At 42.4% G+C, this 18,568-nt stretch overlaps 1 protein-coding gene across 2 annotated transcripts in view; it reads left to right on the forward strand.

Annotated features, from left to right (window-relative positions):
• Nucleotides 1-18,568, forward strand: part of DIP2C (disco interacting protein 2 homolog C) — a 408,787-nt gene that overhangs the window by 332,301 nt on the left and 57,918 nt on the right. For both annotated transcript variants that reach the window (XM_058669544.1, XM_058669545.1), the window contains 6 exons: nucleotides 8,012-8,151; nucleotides 9,569-9,705; nucleotides 10,912-11,120; nucleotides 12,704-12,818; nucleotides 13,665-13,866; nucleotides 18,154-18,263. In XM_058669544.1, the coding sequence (XP_058525527.1) occupies nucleotides 8,012-8,151; nucleotides 9,569-9,705; nucleotides 10,912-11,120; nucleotides 12,704-12,818; nucleotides 13,665-13,866; nucleotides 18,154-18,263 (913 nt within the window). The remainder of the gene's footprint in view (nucleotides 1-8,011; nucleotides 8,152-9,568; nucleotides 9,706-10,911; nucleotides 11,121-12,703; nucleotides 12,819-13,664; nucleotides 13,867-18,153; nucleotides 18,264-18,568) is intronic.

The raw sequence follows: 18,568 nt of genomic DNA on the forward strand, positions 1-18,568 counted from the left end.
CTTATGTTAGATTTCCACAAAGAACTCTGTAACCCCAATTCCTGGCTCACCACTCTCAACCTCCTGTGATATCATGCTAAGGCTGCACCTTTGTCTGTACACCCTTTCTCCCACTTACAGTTGGAGCAGGACCCAGGATTAGAGAGACACAAGGTGTCCTATATAATTAGGTTGTTGGTGGAGCTAATCTTGCCAGAACCTGTTGGACGTTAGGTCTGGGTGCCACACGGACCTATTTTGACCCACAAGATGCCACAGTCGATATTATTTTCCTGCGGGACCAGTGCAATCTATGGAACTCAGTGGATTCTCGTGAGATCAACACATGCACAGTTCACTGTTGTCCCTTGCAGTCCTAAAGCTTTTGCCACAGTGTACAAAATGGTGCCTGACATACGACCACTACAGTTCTTGATCTGCTAGCTGTCAGGTCTGAGGGCTACCCAGATCTGTCTTGGGTGGAACCTGTAAAATGCCCCGTTGATGCAGTTCACTGAGTCAGAAATGAGTTCACTCCCAGCTCAGCGTATGCTCAGTCCTTTCCCTTGCCTTTGCTTCCTTACGCAAAATGGCGCCCAATTCAGCTGTAGGGTGCTGACTGGGCTCTGTGAAATCCACCCTGTTCTTGCACTGCCCATTTGAGATCTGCTGCTCTGTCTCTGCTCCTGGTCAAATCAGATGGACCAGCAGGACGGACAATTCGTTGTCTAAATTCACCTCCCAAGCTCCCAGTGAAAGTCCCTTCCCACCTGGTTGCTGGTGGAGTTCTGGTTGCTGGTGGAGTTCCGCCTGCTGGTGGAGTTCAGATCACTGTTAGCTGAATGCTGCTGGAGTATCAGTCACTGCAACACCACTCCATTGTTTTCGCTGCTTTCCTGTGTCTGTCAGTCTCCAGGTACCCCTCTGCTATTGTTCTGTCCTCTCCTGTTTCCTGGAATATGTCCTCTGTGCTTCATCTTGATTAAATGTTTCTTCATCCATTTAAATGTGTCCTTACCCTATTCTGCCATCTTGATTCTCTTAGCTGTGCTTTTGAGAGTTAAAGAAGCAGGTCACTGTTAGGACAAGCCCCATCCATGTTCCGCTTAGAGAAGGACCATTCTCCACAACAATCACCAGTATCCAGTGTAAGGCTTCTGAGGTCTTTTTAAGAACATGAGCCAGAGATCTTTGTGAGCAATCCAAGAGATCTGCACATCTTTGTAAGTGTCCTTATGCATGTGTATCTGTGTGGTTATCCGTCTTCTTGAATGTTTGCCTTGTAGTGGCAAAGAAACAACTCAGTTCTGTAGTGGAGTTGGCTCCAACATCCTGTGTAGTTCCTGTTTTTACCTGGTTCAGTGGTGTAGGAATTAGAAGATTCTTTTATTAGATGCTCAATCCCCAAAACAGCTGGGGATTTGGGGAAGTCATATTACATACAGTCAACGGGGGAGGGGGACCTCCACAGTGGAGTCTTGGCTTTATCAGAAAAGGAAGCAAGACTGCAGCCAGCACATTTGCTGTTGTGCCATGTGATGCCCACTGCCAAGATATGCAACAAGAAAGTCCCAGCCAGATGCTAGGCTTGCTAGCTTCCAGAGCTATGTGCTCAGCAAATCTCTGTTGTTTATGAAGTACCCAGTCTGTAGTAATCAGTTGCAACAACAGAAAATAGATGGAGATAACTAAGTATTTGCAATGTTACTGTCCTTCTCCAGAGCTGCCACCCATCTATCGTGTTTTGTGTTTCCTGTTTCCTCTCAGTACTGGTTGCAGGAAAAGGGAATATTGAGGAAATAATATTCTGTGATATCTAAACTCATCTGTAAGTGGGGAAATTGCAAAATGAATACAAGAAAGTTATTTTCTCAACCAAGTAGCTCCTTGAATTATCTAAGACCGTTTTCAGCTCTAGAAAGTACATGATGCAATCAAATTTTTCTAAATGCTACACTGTGATATTGTGCTAAAATGTCTTTTGGCTTTTTAAACTAGTACCTTTTAAATAGGAATTTCAATTATATGGATGCTTTAGCAATGAAGAGGTAGTAAGGGTATGAGATAAGAAGTGGGTAATTCCACAAAGTAACAAATATATCACATTGTCATCATAATCATTTTGCACTTGTAGGAAGATTCTAACCTAGAAATCAGAAAGATCAGAAAAAAAACATCCAAAGGGAAAAATACTGTCAAATGCCCATCTGATTCAGAAATTAAGTGACTTCTGCTTGAGACACAACCTCTATCCCAAGGTACAAAAGCAAAAACAGGTTAAGACCAGCCCATGAATTGATGTGGGGATTTCAAGAATAATTTTGACTGCTCAATAACATGAAACTCAGAGATGCATAATTTCATTTTTAGACCATAGCAAGATAAAATACCTCATCGTTATCAAAATTTTGTAAAAAACTTTTTTAATCACTGAAGACTTTAGAAATGAAAATCATCTAAATGAGAACTACCACTGCAGCACTGAGCAGCTGTATTATCTGTTTATCTTGCTCTGACTACTTGCACTCAAGAGTGTGTTCTGTTCTGGTTTGAGTTTGGTTAAACTGTAGGAACAACTTTAATACGGGCAGAGGCTGAGGTGCACAAAGAGGGCTGCATGGGTGGCTCGGCCCTGTGCCTCACACATAGCAAAGCTGTCTCTTAAGGTTCTTGCCCAGCGCTTTGTATTGGAGATGGAAAAGAAGCCGTGCAAATGAAAAAAAAAAATGGAATTTTCAGGTGACTCTTATGATCTTATCCATTTTCATTTTTACTACAAAAAAAGTATCTACAAGTAGTGTACTTATCAAGAAAAAGATTCCAAACCTCTTCACTAAACTTGATAGCCAAGAAAGTAATATTGAGGCTAATTTTACTTTCTGTATTATATATCTCAAAGGGAGTGCTTTGATTTAAGATTGTTTATTCTTTTGAAAGTCAGTTATAGAGAGAGATGAACAGAGATCTTCTGTCTACTGGTTCACTGCCAAGATGGCTGCTACTGCCATGGCTGGACCAGACTGAAGCCAGGAGGAAGACACTTCTCCCAGGTCTCCCGCATGGAGGTGGCAAGGACCCAAACATTTGCTTTTCCCACGCACGTTGGTAGGAGCTGGATAGGAAGTGGATCAGGCAAAATTCAGTCTGGTGCCCACGTAGAATGCTGATGTCACAAACAGCTTTACCCTCCATGCCACATCTTTGATTTTTGAATGATCATCTATTTTTGCTCTTTTACTGAACTGCTGACCAGAGAGACTGACTGCATTCTGTCTGTCTCAGTTAATTGTCTTGGAACTGGTCAGTAATTTCTTGAACACCAAAGGTATCTAGCTCCAGAAACAACCCTCTAGCTCCAGAAGCAATGCTCCGCAGGCAGCTTTGAGAGTCCTGGGGTCATGCTGTGTCTGGGGAAAGCTGCTTTGAACTCTTAGGAAGGGGCCCTGCTGTGTTCCTTCTCTGTATCTCTAAAGTCAAGTGCCATGTTCAGCTCCTGTGTTTAGGAGCCCATCCTCCTGGGTTATATCCTAACTACTAAAGTGCTAACTTTCTAATCCTGTTACTGCTCAGCTCCCTCCAATGGAGATAATCCGAGTACTCAACGTCACTGCCCTGTGTGAGCATTAAATGGGCTCTCACACAGAAGGTAGTTAAAAGTATACCTAGTATGCAGGAAGAACTCAGCAAATATTAGCTGCTGTTATTAGTCATAGTATTAATGCAGCAGTGTTGTGTGTGTAGTCGATAACGATCAATTATCTAGAAGTACCGTAATAAGTAGAGTAGGAGGAAGAGGAGGGTGGATTTGCCTACAATCAACTTCTCTACTTTCCAGCTGCACCATTGTTCCTAAACTGAGGATCCCAGGCTTCCATATTGCTCATGTTAGATGCAGGGGCTTTGTTTTCCCACTTGCAAAAGGATTCAGTGAATGACAAGTGGCGTGACAGTTGTGCAAATGTGTTTCAGTTACACTATGAAACCCTGGCAACGAAAGTGAACCAGGAGACAGAAGCTCTTTCTCAATCTGTCTCTCCTTTTTGCCCCATCTAAATAAATAAATAAATAAATAAATAAATAAATAAATAAATAAATAAATGCAGCTTTCAAAAAAAGACAGTTTGCAGAAATAGGTATCCTGAAAGCATACATAGCAACATCGTTAAATTATAGATTATGAAGGCATCATGAATGTGGTATCTGGCTGTGTCCACAGAAGCGGTATGGGTGGCAAAGGCCCTTCTCTCACTTCTGTGTATGGTTCCCAGAAAGAATAGATTATTAATCTGTGTAAAATATTTAAAACCACTTACAGCCTGTGCTCTGTGCATGTCTAAGTGAAAAATATACATAATATTCACATATTTTAGAACACAAATGGACTTTTTGGAGCCTGTATTTAGGTTTTCTTAAGATCTTAAATTGTATGATTTATTATTTATTTTGCATATTTGAAAGACAGAACAAGAAATATTTTCTGTTCACTAACTAGTTCACTCTTCCAAATAAGCTGCAATAGCTGGGGCTGGGACAAGCTGAAGGAGCTGAAACTCCATCCATATTTCCCTTGTGGGAGGCAGGGATCCAAATACTTAAGTCATCACCTACTCTGGGGCTAGATAATCATGACCAACACTTATATATGCAATGGCGCAGACACTGTAATATGCAGTAACATATAAAATATATAAGTACACCCAATTTTCCCTAAACCTCCATCCTTCCCACTCTGATCCACCAAGCTGGATTACAATATTCATGTTCTTTGAAAATAGTTGTGCTTGTGTATATATGTATTTTATATGTTACTGCATAGTATAGCAGCTGTACCATTACATATGTGTTGATTGTGATTGTGGGACTAGGAGTAGAACTGGACAGTGGAACATCAATAAGGACTTTCCTTTTCTGTTGTCTCGTTGGCCTTGTTCATAAGAGTGGCATCACATGTATCCACTAGCTTGGCTTTGAAATGTCCGTGAAAAGACAAGTGCAGCATACAGAGGGAAGATTATTATCCTAGGGCTGGGGGCTGGGAAGGTTTTGGGATACCAGGGAGAGAGATGGATAGTTTTATCGTCTGACTGTTAGCTCTGCTCTGGATTCATAGTCTACCAAGACACACCACTCATCTGGACAGCTGAGTCGATATTTGCATACTTTAACTTTGCAGCAGGGGTTTAGTATGAATTTTAAATAAAGGCTTGGGATAGTCCAGGCACAGGAGGACCACATACCAGGCATCAGCTCTGTTGTCTGGGAGGACAAGGCCATCTGCACCTCCAGATACTGTGGAGGAGTGAATGCATCGTATGTGGAAGTGAGGCCACTATGGGGAACTGATGTGGTTCTCTCCCTGCACTTTGACGTGCGATTTGCAAACCTGCAAAGGAAAGATCTGGAAGCCTTAGTTTTCTCTGACTAGCAAAGAATTTTTTTTTTGTTTCAACATTTATGTATTTATTTGAACAGCAGACTTACAGAGAGAGGGAGAGACAGAAAGTAGAAAATCCTTCCAATTGCTGCTTCACTCCCCAAATGACCACAGTGGCTAGAACTGGGCCAGCCCAAAGTCAGGAGCCAGGAGTTTCTTCTAGTTCTCCAACCTGGGTGTAGGGACCCACTTATTGGGACTATCCTTTGATGTTTTCTTAGGCATATTAGCAAAGAACTGGCTTGGAAGTGGAGCAGCTAGGATTTGAACCAGTGTCTGGGGGGATATCAGTGCTGCAGGTGGCAGTCCAACCCATTATGCCGCAACACTATCTCCTAAAGGAATCTTCTATATATAAACGTATAGTGGTAGGTCAAATCAATACACATGTCACCACCATTAGTTTACATTTTAAGTAAGTATATTCAAATTCCCTTAACTATGATTTTATTAGCACCATCAAGACTCTTCATAGCAGTTTATAATTTGAGGTTTGTAATCATTGCATTTTATAGTCTTGCTTGTCATGTCCGATTACTGACCACAGAATAGAGGATCTACTCATCAGGACAAACTGCATTACTGAGTCTTGTAGTGATTTTGTCCTGTGTTCTCCTCTCTTGCAGACTTCATGTCACCACACACCAGCATTCTCAGTCCTGCCATGCTCCAGTGACCAGTCATGACCATGCCAGCATTTTGCTGCCGAGTCACTTTTTAAAAAAAATCAAATCAGTGCAGTTTTACTAAGATGGTCTATAGGTTTCTTCAGGTCACTATCACAAAGTGTCGCAGACAGGTGCACCACTCATCTCTGCCTGCCCATCGTTTTCATAGCATTTTCCTTGCTGCTCTGTCTCTTCTGTCTCTTAAGGACACTTGTAATTGAATTTACAGTTTCTTTAAAGACCTCTTTCTGACTCAGAAGATCACAGTTGCCAGGACTGTCTCTTAGAGGGGACATAGCTTACCCCACAGAATACAATGCAGCTTTTCGTTTCTGACTGTGACCTTCAAGCGGCTCTGGAGCATTGGGGTGGAGGAGGAGCTAGTGCCAGGCCAGGAATTGTGAGAACTCACCTCTATGTTTTGATTGATTGGGGGTCTTTGCAAAATAAATACACATTCTAGTGTTTTGATTCCATGAGATCCACATAATTTAATGTGGGTATTATTATTTATGAGATATTTAGAAAACACATCTGGTTGGTGCTACCCCAAAATCTTACAGATATATTGTAGAGTTTATGGATAGAATAATTATATTTCCAGACTCTAGACTACTGTAAAAAAATCAGTTAGTTGATTCACATGTAGTTTCTTTGCAAATTTTAACTTTTATGTTACCCAGTTCATGTCTTTAGGAGCAATGTTAACTTGCATATTTTAAACAAAAATTGTATAGACTTTTAGACCATAAAATTAAAGATTAAGTGGAAAAAAAATCGTAAAAGCAAATGTAATGTTTACTTGATTCACAGACTCTGATTTAACTACACACTGTGCAATGTTTAATTTTCAGGGATAAAATCCATTCCTTTGGAAATATTTTAATTTATTTTGTAATTTAGTTAACAGATATTTACTGCTGAACATTATTTCAAGATATTTTAAGCAGTGATAAGTACCAAATCAGTCTGCTCACCAGAAAGTTAGAGGAGGCTTGGATGTAGGCAGATGGGTGTATGCTTTGAGACAGGTATGCTGAGGAGGAAAGTAGCCATGTGGAGAAGTGCTAGATGGACTTCCATGCCGGCATATTCAACACACTGAGATGCACAATCCAACATTTAGGTCTGGAAACTCGATAGACTTTTTTTAGATGAAAATGTACAGAAAGATGTCATGTTGACCTGAATTGTGAGCACTCCCCAGCTCTACACCATATGGGTATGAGCAAGAACCAATAACAGAACCCCCAAGGTGAAAGGGAACTGGGGTGTTCATGACAAGGAGGGTTGAGACAGAGGGTAGAAGGCAAGGCAGGGCAAGACTGTGGGTGACAGTGGGCCTTAGGAAAGGTGACTTGTGAGCACGAGAGTCTTTGGGGAGCTGTTTATCTGAATCCACATCTTCCGAACCACAAAGCATTCTGTAGCATACCTATATAGTTTTTCCTTAAAGCTTGGCAGCCAGGAAGTATGGCAGTGCATAAACCTGATTTTAGATTCTCACATAGGAGATTGAACATAAGCCCAGACAAAGTGCATCAGAATTGTGGCGAGGCTGTCAGCATTTCTAACTGTACTTCTCATGTGCATCTTGCGTGTGTGTGTGTGAGAGAGAGAGAGAGAACAGGAATGGGGGTTGTGTGGGGAGAATCAGTCAGTCCCGGGTAAGTGTTCATGGAGAGTGGGGCAGGATGTCAAGGGAGTTTGTCTCCGCTGTTCTGGGCATTTCACAGATGTCCTGGCAGCAACAAGGTAGACTCAGCAGAACAGTGAGCCATAACCTGTGGCAGCATCCCTGTTGTCAGGACGCATGTCTGGCCCCCACCGTCCCATCCTGTCTGTTTGAATACACTGCAAACTGACATGCACGTCTGTCATGGGAGTGGCTCAGCTACTCCCAGGTATTCACTTGAGCTCTGTCTTACAGGCCGACAGATGACAGCAACCAGCCCCCAGGTCGAGGCGTGCTCTCCATGCATGGGCTGACCTATGGCGTCATCCGTGTGGATTCAGAAGAGAAGCTGTCTGTGCTCACCGTGCAGGACGTTGGCCTCGTAATGCCTGGAGGTGAGTGCATGGGGTTTGGAGTGAGGAGTCCCAGGATCGACCGGGGATTCATAATCAATGACAAAATGATTCTCCAACATGTGTCACTGTTTCTGTCTGCCCATGTGTCACCATGCACCTCTGGAATGAGTTCTCACACCCAGCACTCAACTAGAAGTCTCTGTTAAGCTTCAGTACCGAAGGCCATGCTTCCCAGTACTCCACTTAATATTCCAAAAGATGAGCAAGGCTGTCTGTCCACCTCTTCCTTAAGACATCATCGTGGGCTGATTCTGTGCTGTTCCCTTCTGAAGCCCAGAGGAACAACTCCCTGTCCATCATTATAACCCCTCAACCAAAGCGGAGTCACTCGAGCTCAGGTTCCCCAGAGGCACCGAAGGCTTTTCACAGGCGTGTGAGAATACTAAGAGACATGCGACTGCTCAGTTTGGATAGGTGTAAGAAGGAGCTCACAAAGAAGACTCTAGCAGTGATATTTCTGTCACTAGGGAAACCGGCAATTTGGGTAATGCTTGTCTCAAGAGAAGCTACAGTGGTTTCTCTTGTGCCAGTGGTGAATGACAGATCTACTTTCTCCCAACTCCCTTTCCCAGGGTGTTACCAGATTTTAATTTTTTAATCAATCTGACAGGTGAAGAATGCTCCAGTGTCATCTTAATGTGAGTTTTTTGTTGTTGTTTTTTACTGGGGGTGAGTTCAGCTCATTGGGTTTAGGCCAGTTCTTTTTCTTAGGCGCTTTAGTCTTTAGTCTTTCATCTGAGCCAGGGCATGCCAGGAAGTCTTGGGTCCCTTCTGTACAGCCCATCTGAATGCGCTGCCTCTGAAGCAGCAGGCTCTGGGACTGCACACAGATATCCGTGAACAGTAAAGGCACAAGGGATGCTGGTGTGCAAAGTGGCACCACTGAATCCTATGCTGAACGACTCAGCATTCTCTGAAGCACTCACTTCCAAGGGAATTTGCAGTCAAGGATTAGTTTCCACCAGACATCCAAGGCTCAAGATCCCCTCTTAATGTAGAACAGCTTTATGCTTTACACTGTTAATCTGCAGCATTCGGGTGGCATCTAGAAGATTGTTCTCATCCTATTGGGGACATATATGTGGCAGTTAACCTTTCCATACCAAGTGTCTGTTCCACCACCTAGAAGGCAGGCTGTGTTGTTCCCTTTCAAGAAGACTTAAAATGGAAGCAATGGAAATATTTCGTGTCTGTCACAACAGTAGTAAGGGTGGACAGTTTTCTGGGTGATGTGACACATCACAGCTCATGTTAGGAGTACGAGTGCCTGGCTGGTGAGTCTGTTAGTAGTTTTATTCCAACAGCCTCTCTATCATCTTCATTGGTGTGAGCTTATCGGTTCAGCTCTCCCTCCCCCATCTCTTGCTCACACCGTGGTTTCCTGTTCTGCTCTTAGCCATCATGTGCTCAGTGAAGCCAGACGGAATTCCTCAGCTATGCAGAACAGATGAAATCGGGGAGCTGTGCGTGTGTGCTGTTGCCACAGGGACATCGTATTACGGCCTCTCCGGCATGACCAAGAACACCTTTGAGGTAGGTTGATGGAGAGTCCTCTGCCACGAACCCTCACCACCATTCAATGTGCCCACCACTACTGCCATCTTCATAATGATAGGCATGCAACCTAAAGGTGGTCAGTTTTCAACAAACCATACATAATAAAGTGGTGGTTATTTGCCCCACTCTTTTTTAATTGCCATCTATACATGAGATTTATACAAATTTATCATGACCTTACAACCAGGGTCAAAAAAGAATGAGCACACTTTCTTAAAAATGGGGCAGTACCAGCTGATCGGAAGAGATGAAAGAACACACGTGCATGCATGGGAACAAATGGGCTCACCGAGGAAAGCCGAGTGGCTGCCTTCCTCATGCCTTGTCAGCCTGTGGGCAGCTGTGAACCTATGGAAACATAAATATGTCAGCAATGTGTGCATTAAATTATCTCAGTAGCATAAGCAAGTCAGTGTTTGTGCATTGTGAGTGGACCACAGGTGTACAGCTTGTGTGTGTGTGTGTGTGCGCACGCATGTGTGGTGTATCCAGTGAACAGAGAGTAAGTAGGTAGGTCCCAGGCGTAGTTGCTGGCAGATGCATGCTAGAGTTCTCAAAACCTTTACCAAATGATGTTCTCACTTGGGAATCACACAAGGTTTGATTAAGTTACACTGTCCAGGATGACTTTGTTGAATTAAGCTGTCTAAAACACCCCCCTTGAAATAAGCTAGATACAGTCTAAGTAAAAACTCTGGCTGTGTGTGTGGTTTATCTGCAAAGTTGAGGGCAGCAAGATTTAGTTTGAACTCGTTTTGGTGCTTCCTTTATACTCCCCCTTGTCAGCACGATTCTTACAAGGTACAACACCATTTTGATGAATAGGATCAGTTACTTTACAAATGGCTGTGCTGTTGAAGATGTGCTTTCCCTTTTAAGCTGTGGTTTTCCTCATCAAAAGAACTGCTCAATTTTATTAGAGAACTGCTCAGAAGTTCGGAAGCCAGGGGTGAAACTGGTGCATATCTATTTAACAGTGGGTGACATTCCGCTACAGGCGGGTAGGGCAGTAGGGAAACTACTGTCCTGTGTTTGTAAACTGTTTGCTAGTACATGTTACCGCCACCTCTGGTTTCAGGCAAGGTTCCTGGGGGTAAGGAAAACCAAGGAGAAGCGGTAAGGATTAAAGCCAACTGACCACATGGAAGGTGGCCTGATCATGTCTCATGTTTCCCCCCCCAGGTGTTCCCCATGACAAGTTCAGGGGCTCCAATCAGCGAATACCCATTCATAAGGACAGGCTTACTGGGCTTTGTTGGCCCTGGGGGGCTTGTCTTTGTGGTGGGCAAGATGGACGGCTTGATGGTGGTCAGTGGGCGCAGGCACAATGCTGATGACATCGTGGCAACAGCCTTGGCCGTGGAACCCATGAAGTTTGTCTACAGGGGAAGGTTAGTTGTCCTCATCTAAAATTAAGTGTACTCTTTTTTCTGTAGAGAACATTTTTATATTATTAGGAAGAGTTTAATGTGGCGTAGGAACCGTAAAGCTAGTTTTCTCTGTTTTGACTGTCTAAGATTTTCAGAAATTTCCTGAACCTCATAAATACATGTTCATTGATTCTCCTTCAAGCTAAATTAAAATATCTATTTGAGAAACTTAATTTTATGAAAGAACTATACAAGATGGTTAAGAGTTCATCTTGGGTTAGATTGGAAAGACCTGATGATAACAACTTAATTTACAAATTTGCATGGACAAGTGGGTGCTCATTTACTGCTTCAATCTACCACAGTTCTTTCTGCCTTTTTCCCTCATTTCCCTAACATGCACATGGTAAATGCTAAGTAAATGCTAAATTAGACACTATTTCTCTTCTCGATTTTTATTTAAACTTACTTGAATGAGGTCATATCTATTTTGTCTTATTTCAACTTGCTAATGAGAAGAAAAAATTATACTTGTGTACAATATTTCCACCATTTATTTCTTTATTTTGAAATAAATATGCTATTTAGTTGATAGCAAGGTTTGTTTCTCTGAATAACAAAACACAGTTATTTGTCAATGTCAATTGGGAATTGATTTAGAATCCTTGCAGACACCAAAATGTACAAATTCTCAAGTTCCTCGTTGGTCTATTAGTTGCCTTTAACCTCTGCACATCCTCTTGTGTATTTTTCAGTGAGTTCAAGATTACTTATACGAACTAATACAATGTAAATGTTACATGAGTAGCTACTTCCTATTGTTTAAGAAACAATAAGAAAAAAATGAGTCTAGATCTTCGGTACAAATGGACATTTTTCTTACTATTTTCTGTCCGCAATTGATTGAATTTGTAGATGTGAAAATAACAGTTACTGAGGAGTGGCTATACAATTTTTATAGCTGGACTAAGCTTGTCACATTCCAGTCTATTCTTAATGTGTATCCAATATTAATTATACCAAGATGATGATTATAATGCAAGAGTCCAAGTGAATTTTCCAAAGTAACTGTGACTAATTTGTCATTCCATTCTTTTTAAAGCCGTTACATGTTTGCGAGAGGTGATATCACCCTAGTGGTTTTGAGTGGCCACAGTTCTGTGTTAACCAAAGGCAGACCTTTCACAGGAGACTGTTCCCACACAGACCAGGTCTGCTGGTTTGGAGAATATCACTTCATTTGTGCAGTCTCAAGATGTGAGTGGTCCGGCTCTCCAAGTCTCAGCCAGACCCTTGCTCACTCCCTCCTCCTGCCTGTACTAGCCATTATAAATCACTGTACTGTATATAGCCTTCCAGAGACTTGTGGGTGATTTTGCCTGTGCAACCTCCTTAGGCATCTCACCTGGCCCCTGTAGTTAGCAAGTGCATGAGAATGTGGCAATGCAGTTTGCTTTTTGGGGGGTAGCCATTAGAACTGCAATCCCCTGTGCCAGGTAACGAATGATGATTATGCAAGTATACAAATCCTTGCCACAACAGCAAGTCTTGGCGAGAGTATCTCCACCATGTGCTCCTGACATGTTCCTCTCTGTCCCCCACAGGATAGCTGTGTTCTCAGTCACCGTCCTTCACGATGAGAGGATAGTGATTGTGGCTGAGCAGAGGCCCGACTCCACGGAGGAAGACAGCTTCCAGTGGATGAGCAGGGTGCTCCAGGTCACTCCGCCTTGCCACTGTCGCTCCCCTTTCTTGTCTGCGTTTCAGCTGCCCTTGTTCATGGTCAGGGTGATGGCTCGGATTCATGTGCATGGCACTCCTTTTTCCCTTTGTTCCGTGTGGTCAGAAGTTACATCAGGCATCCCAGAAGCGAGGTAGCCAGATCCAGGATGGGGATTAGGAGTTTGCAAAGCTGGCTTCCATCGTTCACATTGGGAAAGGGGTATCACAGAGCAAATTTTTGTTGTTGTCTTGAGCACGTACATTCTTCCTTCCAAACAGCCTTTTTTGTTGTGTTTTTTTTTTTATACTCTTTAACAAGTTCTCAGTACAGAACTCTTGAGTGGATTTTTGCCCTGGCAGTTAAATTGCCAGTTGGGATGCTGGCATGCCATATCAGAGTGCCTTGGTTTGAATCCCAGCTCTGCCCCTAATTCTAGCTTCCTGCTAACAAGTGCCCTGGGAGGCAGCAAATGTGTCTCTAGTACATAGGTCTCCTTGTCACCCTCATAAGAGAACCAGATAGAGTTCCTGTCTCCCAGCTTTGACCTGGGGGCCAGGCCTGACTTGTAGGAATTTGGGGGAGTGAGCCAGTAAGTGGAAATACCTCCTTTATTTCTGTCACTCTACTTCTCACATAAATATAGAAAAATAAATACCTATGAAAATTAGATAAAAGTGAAAATTTTTTAAAGCCCTTTTCTCTTACCTTGGCATTTTTATTCCAGGAAGATTGCTTGTGCTTTTTTGTATTATAGACAGTATTTTTGTTATTTAAATGTTTCTTAGATGAATGTTCTGCATATAATTCCTAGTATAACAAATTCCTCTTTTTTGATTTCCCAGGCAATTGACAGTATACATCAAGTTGGAGTTTATTGCCTGGCCTTAGTGCCAGCAAATACCCTCCCCAAAACCCCGCTGGGTGGGATCCATCTGTCGGAAACAAAGCAACTGTTCCTGGAGGGCTCCTTGCACCCATGCAATGTCCTGATGTGCCCCCACACTTGTGTCACAAACTTACCCAAACCTCGACAGAAGCAACCAGGTATGTGCAACTGTGCCCAGTCTCAGACGGGCTATCTGATCTGTCTGCTTTGAGTTCCATACTCAAGAAGGCTGCATCCAAGCCACCCTCGGCCTACTCTCATCTCCGCAGCCATCTCATTGCCTGCATATCACGGGAGGCACGTTTATACCCAAGGGTGGAGAGGATGTAGCAGTTCAGCAGAGTTGGCAGTGCCCAGGCAGAGATGGGCCAGTAGAGGCCTTAGGGATGGAAGGAGATGGCTAGTCCTCCTGGTGGGACATCAAGCCCTTGACGTAAATTAGATTTTGCACAGCCAACAGTCCAGTGACCTCTGGCAAAGCCAAAACTCCTCGTGTCAAGGAAGAAATCCAAAATCCTTACGTGTTTCATTTGGTTAACTTAGGAATCAAAATGTCTTCCTAAGTGGAAGGCATCCTGAATCATTTGAAGAATTCTACAGATTTATTTGTGACATTGTCATAATGTCTAATGCTTTGTAGTTTGGGAATATCATTATCTAATGATAAGAATTCTAATTATATGAATTCTAATGGCTAAGTCAGTCATTCTCCTATGATTACACATAGTTCTCAAAGAGAATGTACTACAAGAATATGCTGGTTCTGTCCTAGGAATTCTTCTCCCATTGTAGTAGCAGAGGGTCCTAGTGCTGATCCAGTGGACCTCAGAGGCGTGTATGAACCAGAACCAAACTCAGATTAGGATACTGGAATAGTGGTATGTTGTGTATTAGAGTAGCCACTATCTCGCGCGCGTGTGTGTGTGTGTTAAGATTTATCTGTTTTTTTGGGAAGGCAGAGCTATATATATAGAGAGGGAGAGACCAAGAGACCTTCCAGGCACCCACTAAATGGCTGCATCAGCCAGGGCTGGGCCTCATCGGAGGGACTTGGATTCTTTTCCACTGCTTTCTCAGGCTCATCATCCAGGAGCTGGATCAGAAGTGGAGCAACCAGGACTTGAACTGGCACCCATATGGAATGCTAGTGTCATAGGTCGGTGGCTTAACCCACTGCTTTGCAAGTCCGGCCCCTCTCTTTGTATGTTTCATTGCATCCTTGTGGAACTCTTGAAGTAGTTGTTCCTGTCTCTGTGATACAGACGAGCAAAAGTAGCCACTGAGAGAAATTTATCTGAGGAGTCATATGCAGGGTATGACTCAGCAGGTGTGACAAGGTCCTGGTTGCCTAGCAACATTCCCTGCCTCATTAAGTGGGAGATGTGTAGTGGGTGATTCCTCTCTAGGTCGGGGAGCTGATGCTTACAAGAGGACTTGACAAAGGACTTGAATTTGGTCTTCTGATTATAAACCACTTGCTACTACTCACAGATGTTTTGTGTGGCAGTCAGTTACACAATTGAATGCTTAGTTCTCTCCTAGTCTAGTATAAATTAATTTTCCAAAAGAAAGTAGGAAAACCATGATTTCCTGTTTCTTAGACACATTAGTTTTATGTTTACTATCACTGTTTGCTTTCTATTTCTTTTAAAATGTTTTCTCATGTCCCAAATTTCCTTAGCTAAATTTCCTCCATTTCTTTTTTCCCCTCTCACTTTCATTTTCTTCTCTGAATCTCCAGTTTATATGATGGCTGTAGTAAAGTGTGCAGTTGTAGCTGACTGAAGTATTCGTTTCCTAAAATTTAATAGATAACAGTCCCTTCATTTGATGAACCCCTAAAACACGAAACATAATAGAAAGTAGAAAAATAGCCTCTTATATCTCATCCCAGAACGTAAGTAATGTTGCGAGTCATGCAATACCAATTGTTTTATCTAGACATGCTTGTTTCCGTTAGGTTAAAATTTATGATGGTCTTGGGACTGATCAGGTGTCCCCGGTATGGAACTGGAAGTAACTGGATCTTCCTTCTCTACCACCTATGCTGATTCATTGTCGGAAGCTCTGACCTGGCTGACCCAGACAGTGGAGACAGTGGAGGTCTCCTGTGCAGGTCCTGAGAGTTGAGTAGTTTGTGAAACATGGTTAAAATAGGTACTATGAGGAGAATGATATGCAAATACACAATACTCTATGATTTCATGACTGCAAGACTCAGCTCACCTGCCAAATATCAAGAAAAACAATAACTCGCCCTCTGATGTGAAGGTGCCTGAAGAAGGCCTTCTGCAGTAGAGATTGGGCAGGTAGAGAATGATCTAGCACATAGGGAAACTTTTTCCCTAATACTGCAGTGTGTTGATGAGGCTTTATGTGGTTAATGACTTTAAAAAAGAAGTTTTAAATATATATATTCATACACACGTATGATGTGTGCATATGTATCCCATCTGTTTTATTAAATTGAGAGGTAATGTAACTGCAAATTCAAGAATCTTTCTGAACATTAAATGGCCACGAAGCTGAAGATCTCAGTGTTGCCAATTCCCTGCCCTAGTGACCTATAATGTACTTAGAGGACATTGCCCCAGCACTCAGTGTCAGACTATGTGATGACACCAGATGATTTCTAAGGCATCCTGGAATGATAAACATTAACGTGACTACAGGAGAGTCATTTGGCACAACTGCATTTCATATCAGCGTGCCTGGTTGGAGTCCCAGCTTCCCCATTGCCAATCTAGCTTCCTTTTACTATTGTTTCCCCTGGGGGAGACAACAGTGACAGCTCCAGTGCTTGGGTCCTTGTCTCACACGTGGGAGACCTGGTCTTTGGCCTATGCTTGCCTGGCTGATTTGCTGATTTAGGCATTTGGGCAGATGGAAGATCTCCGTGTCTTAGTCTCTTTCTCTCAAATAAAAATGACCATTTAAAGACAACTATTTTTAAAAGACTGAACAAGTACCTGCTATTGACAGCCAAAGCAAATGTTCATAGAGACCATTTGTGTGCATCGGAGACATTCAGCTCGTGGACACTGAGTCCTGGGAATTTAGATGATTTGTAGAGAACTAAATTGCCTTCTCCTATTGCATGGCTTTGTATTTACTCAGTCAACAACAATATGCACTGTGAGATTCTCCTAATTAAGTACCAAACTGTTCACAGAGACTTTGAGCCTAGGTTGTGAGCAGGTAGCAAAATTGTAAGAGCTGAAAAAGCAGACACAATTTGCCAGCTTTGGCGGACCTCTGTCCTTCCCCAACTACATTACATGATCAGTCTGCTAATCTACAGGCACAGATCTTCACATGTAATAAATAATGTAACCAATATTCTGATTTGTAACTATGTAAGTAGGCCTCCATTAAAATTTCAGCACGATTTTGAATTAATAATTGCCTTCAACTTAACATTGCCTTCAACTTAACATTTTATAAAACCAAGGATAACAGGCAAACTAATGTCTTATTTTGTTATTTTACGACACGGTTCTTTTCGTAAACTTTCTCACTCTCCCTTGAATTCTGTGTCTCCTCTTACACACATACAATGGTATATTCTCATGCAATTTATGTATTTTTCCTATAAAATGTGTAGATTGGTTCATAGATACGGGTTTAATGAAAAAGTGTAAATGATAATGTTTTGAGGAATGTGGAGAAAACCTAGTGTTTCCAGCAATGCGAAGTTTTTTTAAAGCTTTCTTAGGTTCTTTTCAGAAGTTCTTTTTATGAAAAGTTATGAGAGTATACATGCTTTTCTCCTACAAAATGTTTTCATCCACCAGGAAAAGGGCATTGGTAGGTAGGTCAGTAGTCATGCAGTAAAATAGAGCTTAGGCTTCATTCACAGTCGGCTTGTCATTGGTTTTTGCACTTCTCACAGGGACCTGAGAGAAAACCTGAAACCTTTTCATTCAGTGAATTCACATCAATAAGTGATTTGGTGTCCTCTACCTTCATTAGTGTCCCTTTAATCAATTCCAGGTGATACTTAAAATTTGCAATATCTTACGAATGATCAGTTCTCATTTTTTGCAATAACACCAGAAGATAGGAAAAGACATAACCCAAAAGTCTTTACCTAGAAGCAACATGTGTGTTTTTAAATTCCATGCTTATCCTCTGTCACATTTTTATGGCCACACCTGGAAACCTGTCAGCACCCCTTGAGGTCACCCTGTCTGGAATATAAAGCCATGGACCTGGGAATTTTATGTTTGGTGAAAATCCTGTTGCCATAGAAGTCCTCATGGTGGTTTGTTTATATTAGTCATCATCACCATTTTAGTGATCTCTTTGAAAAGTGTTGTAATCAGACTTATTCAAAACAGGTCATTCAAGAGATTTTCCTTTAGTGAGCTCTTCAACGAGATCGGAAGTCGTTTTAGGAGACTGGATTTGTGCCTCCTCCTGTACATACCTTTGTTTCTTTGTAGAAATCGGCCCTGCCTCTGTGATGGTGGGAAACCTGGTGTCTGGGAAGAGGATTGCTCAAGCTAGTGGCAGAGACCTGGGTCAGATAGAAGACAATGATCAGGCCCGGAAGGTAAGAGTCAAATGCTAACCTCAGGTCAGTCCTGTTGGAATGCACTAGTGGGGCTGAGTGCATCACAGAGCAATGACGCCCTGATTTCCTATTTCCCCAATTGTGTGACCACCACTAGTTTTGCATCTTTGAAGAACTTACATTTCTACCTGCCCTCTTGGTCCTGCAAAAGACATCTGTGTTATTTTATAAGGAAAGTATGTCTGGTAGTGAATCTCATGTTTCAGAAAATTTCACAGTTGTGCAGGTCTGAGTATGTGTCATAACCCCATACTGAGCAGACAGTTTGGGAATCCTCCTGCCAC

This window comes from Ochotona princeps, chromosome 10 (genome assembly GCF_030435755.1).
Source record: "Ochotona princeps isolate mOchPri1 chromosome 10, mOchPri1.hap1, whole genome shotgun sequence".
NCBI classification, from domain to species: Eukaryota; Metazoa; Chordata; class Mammalia; order Lagomorpha; family Ochotonidae; genus Ochotona; species Ochotona princeps.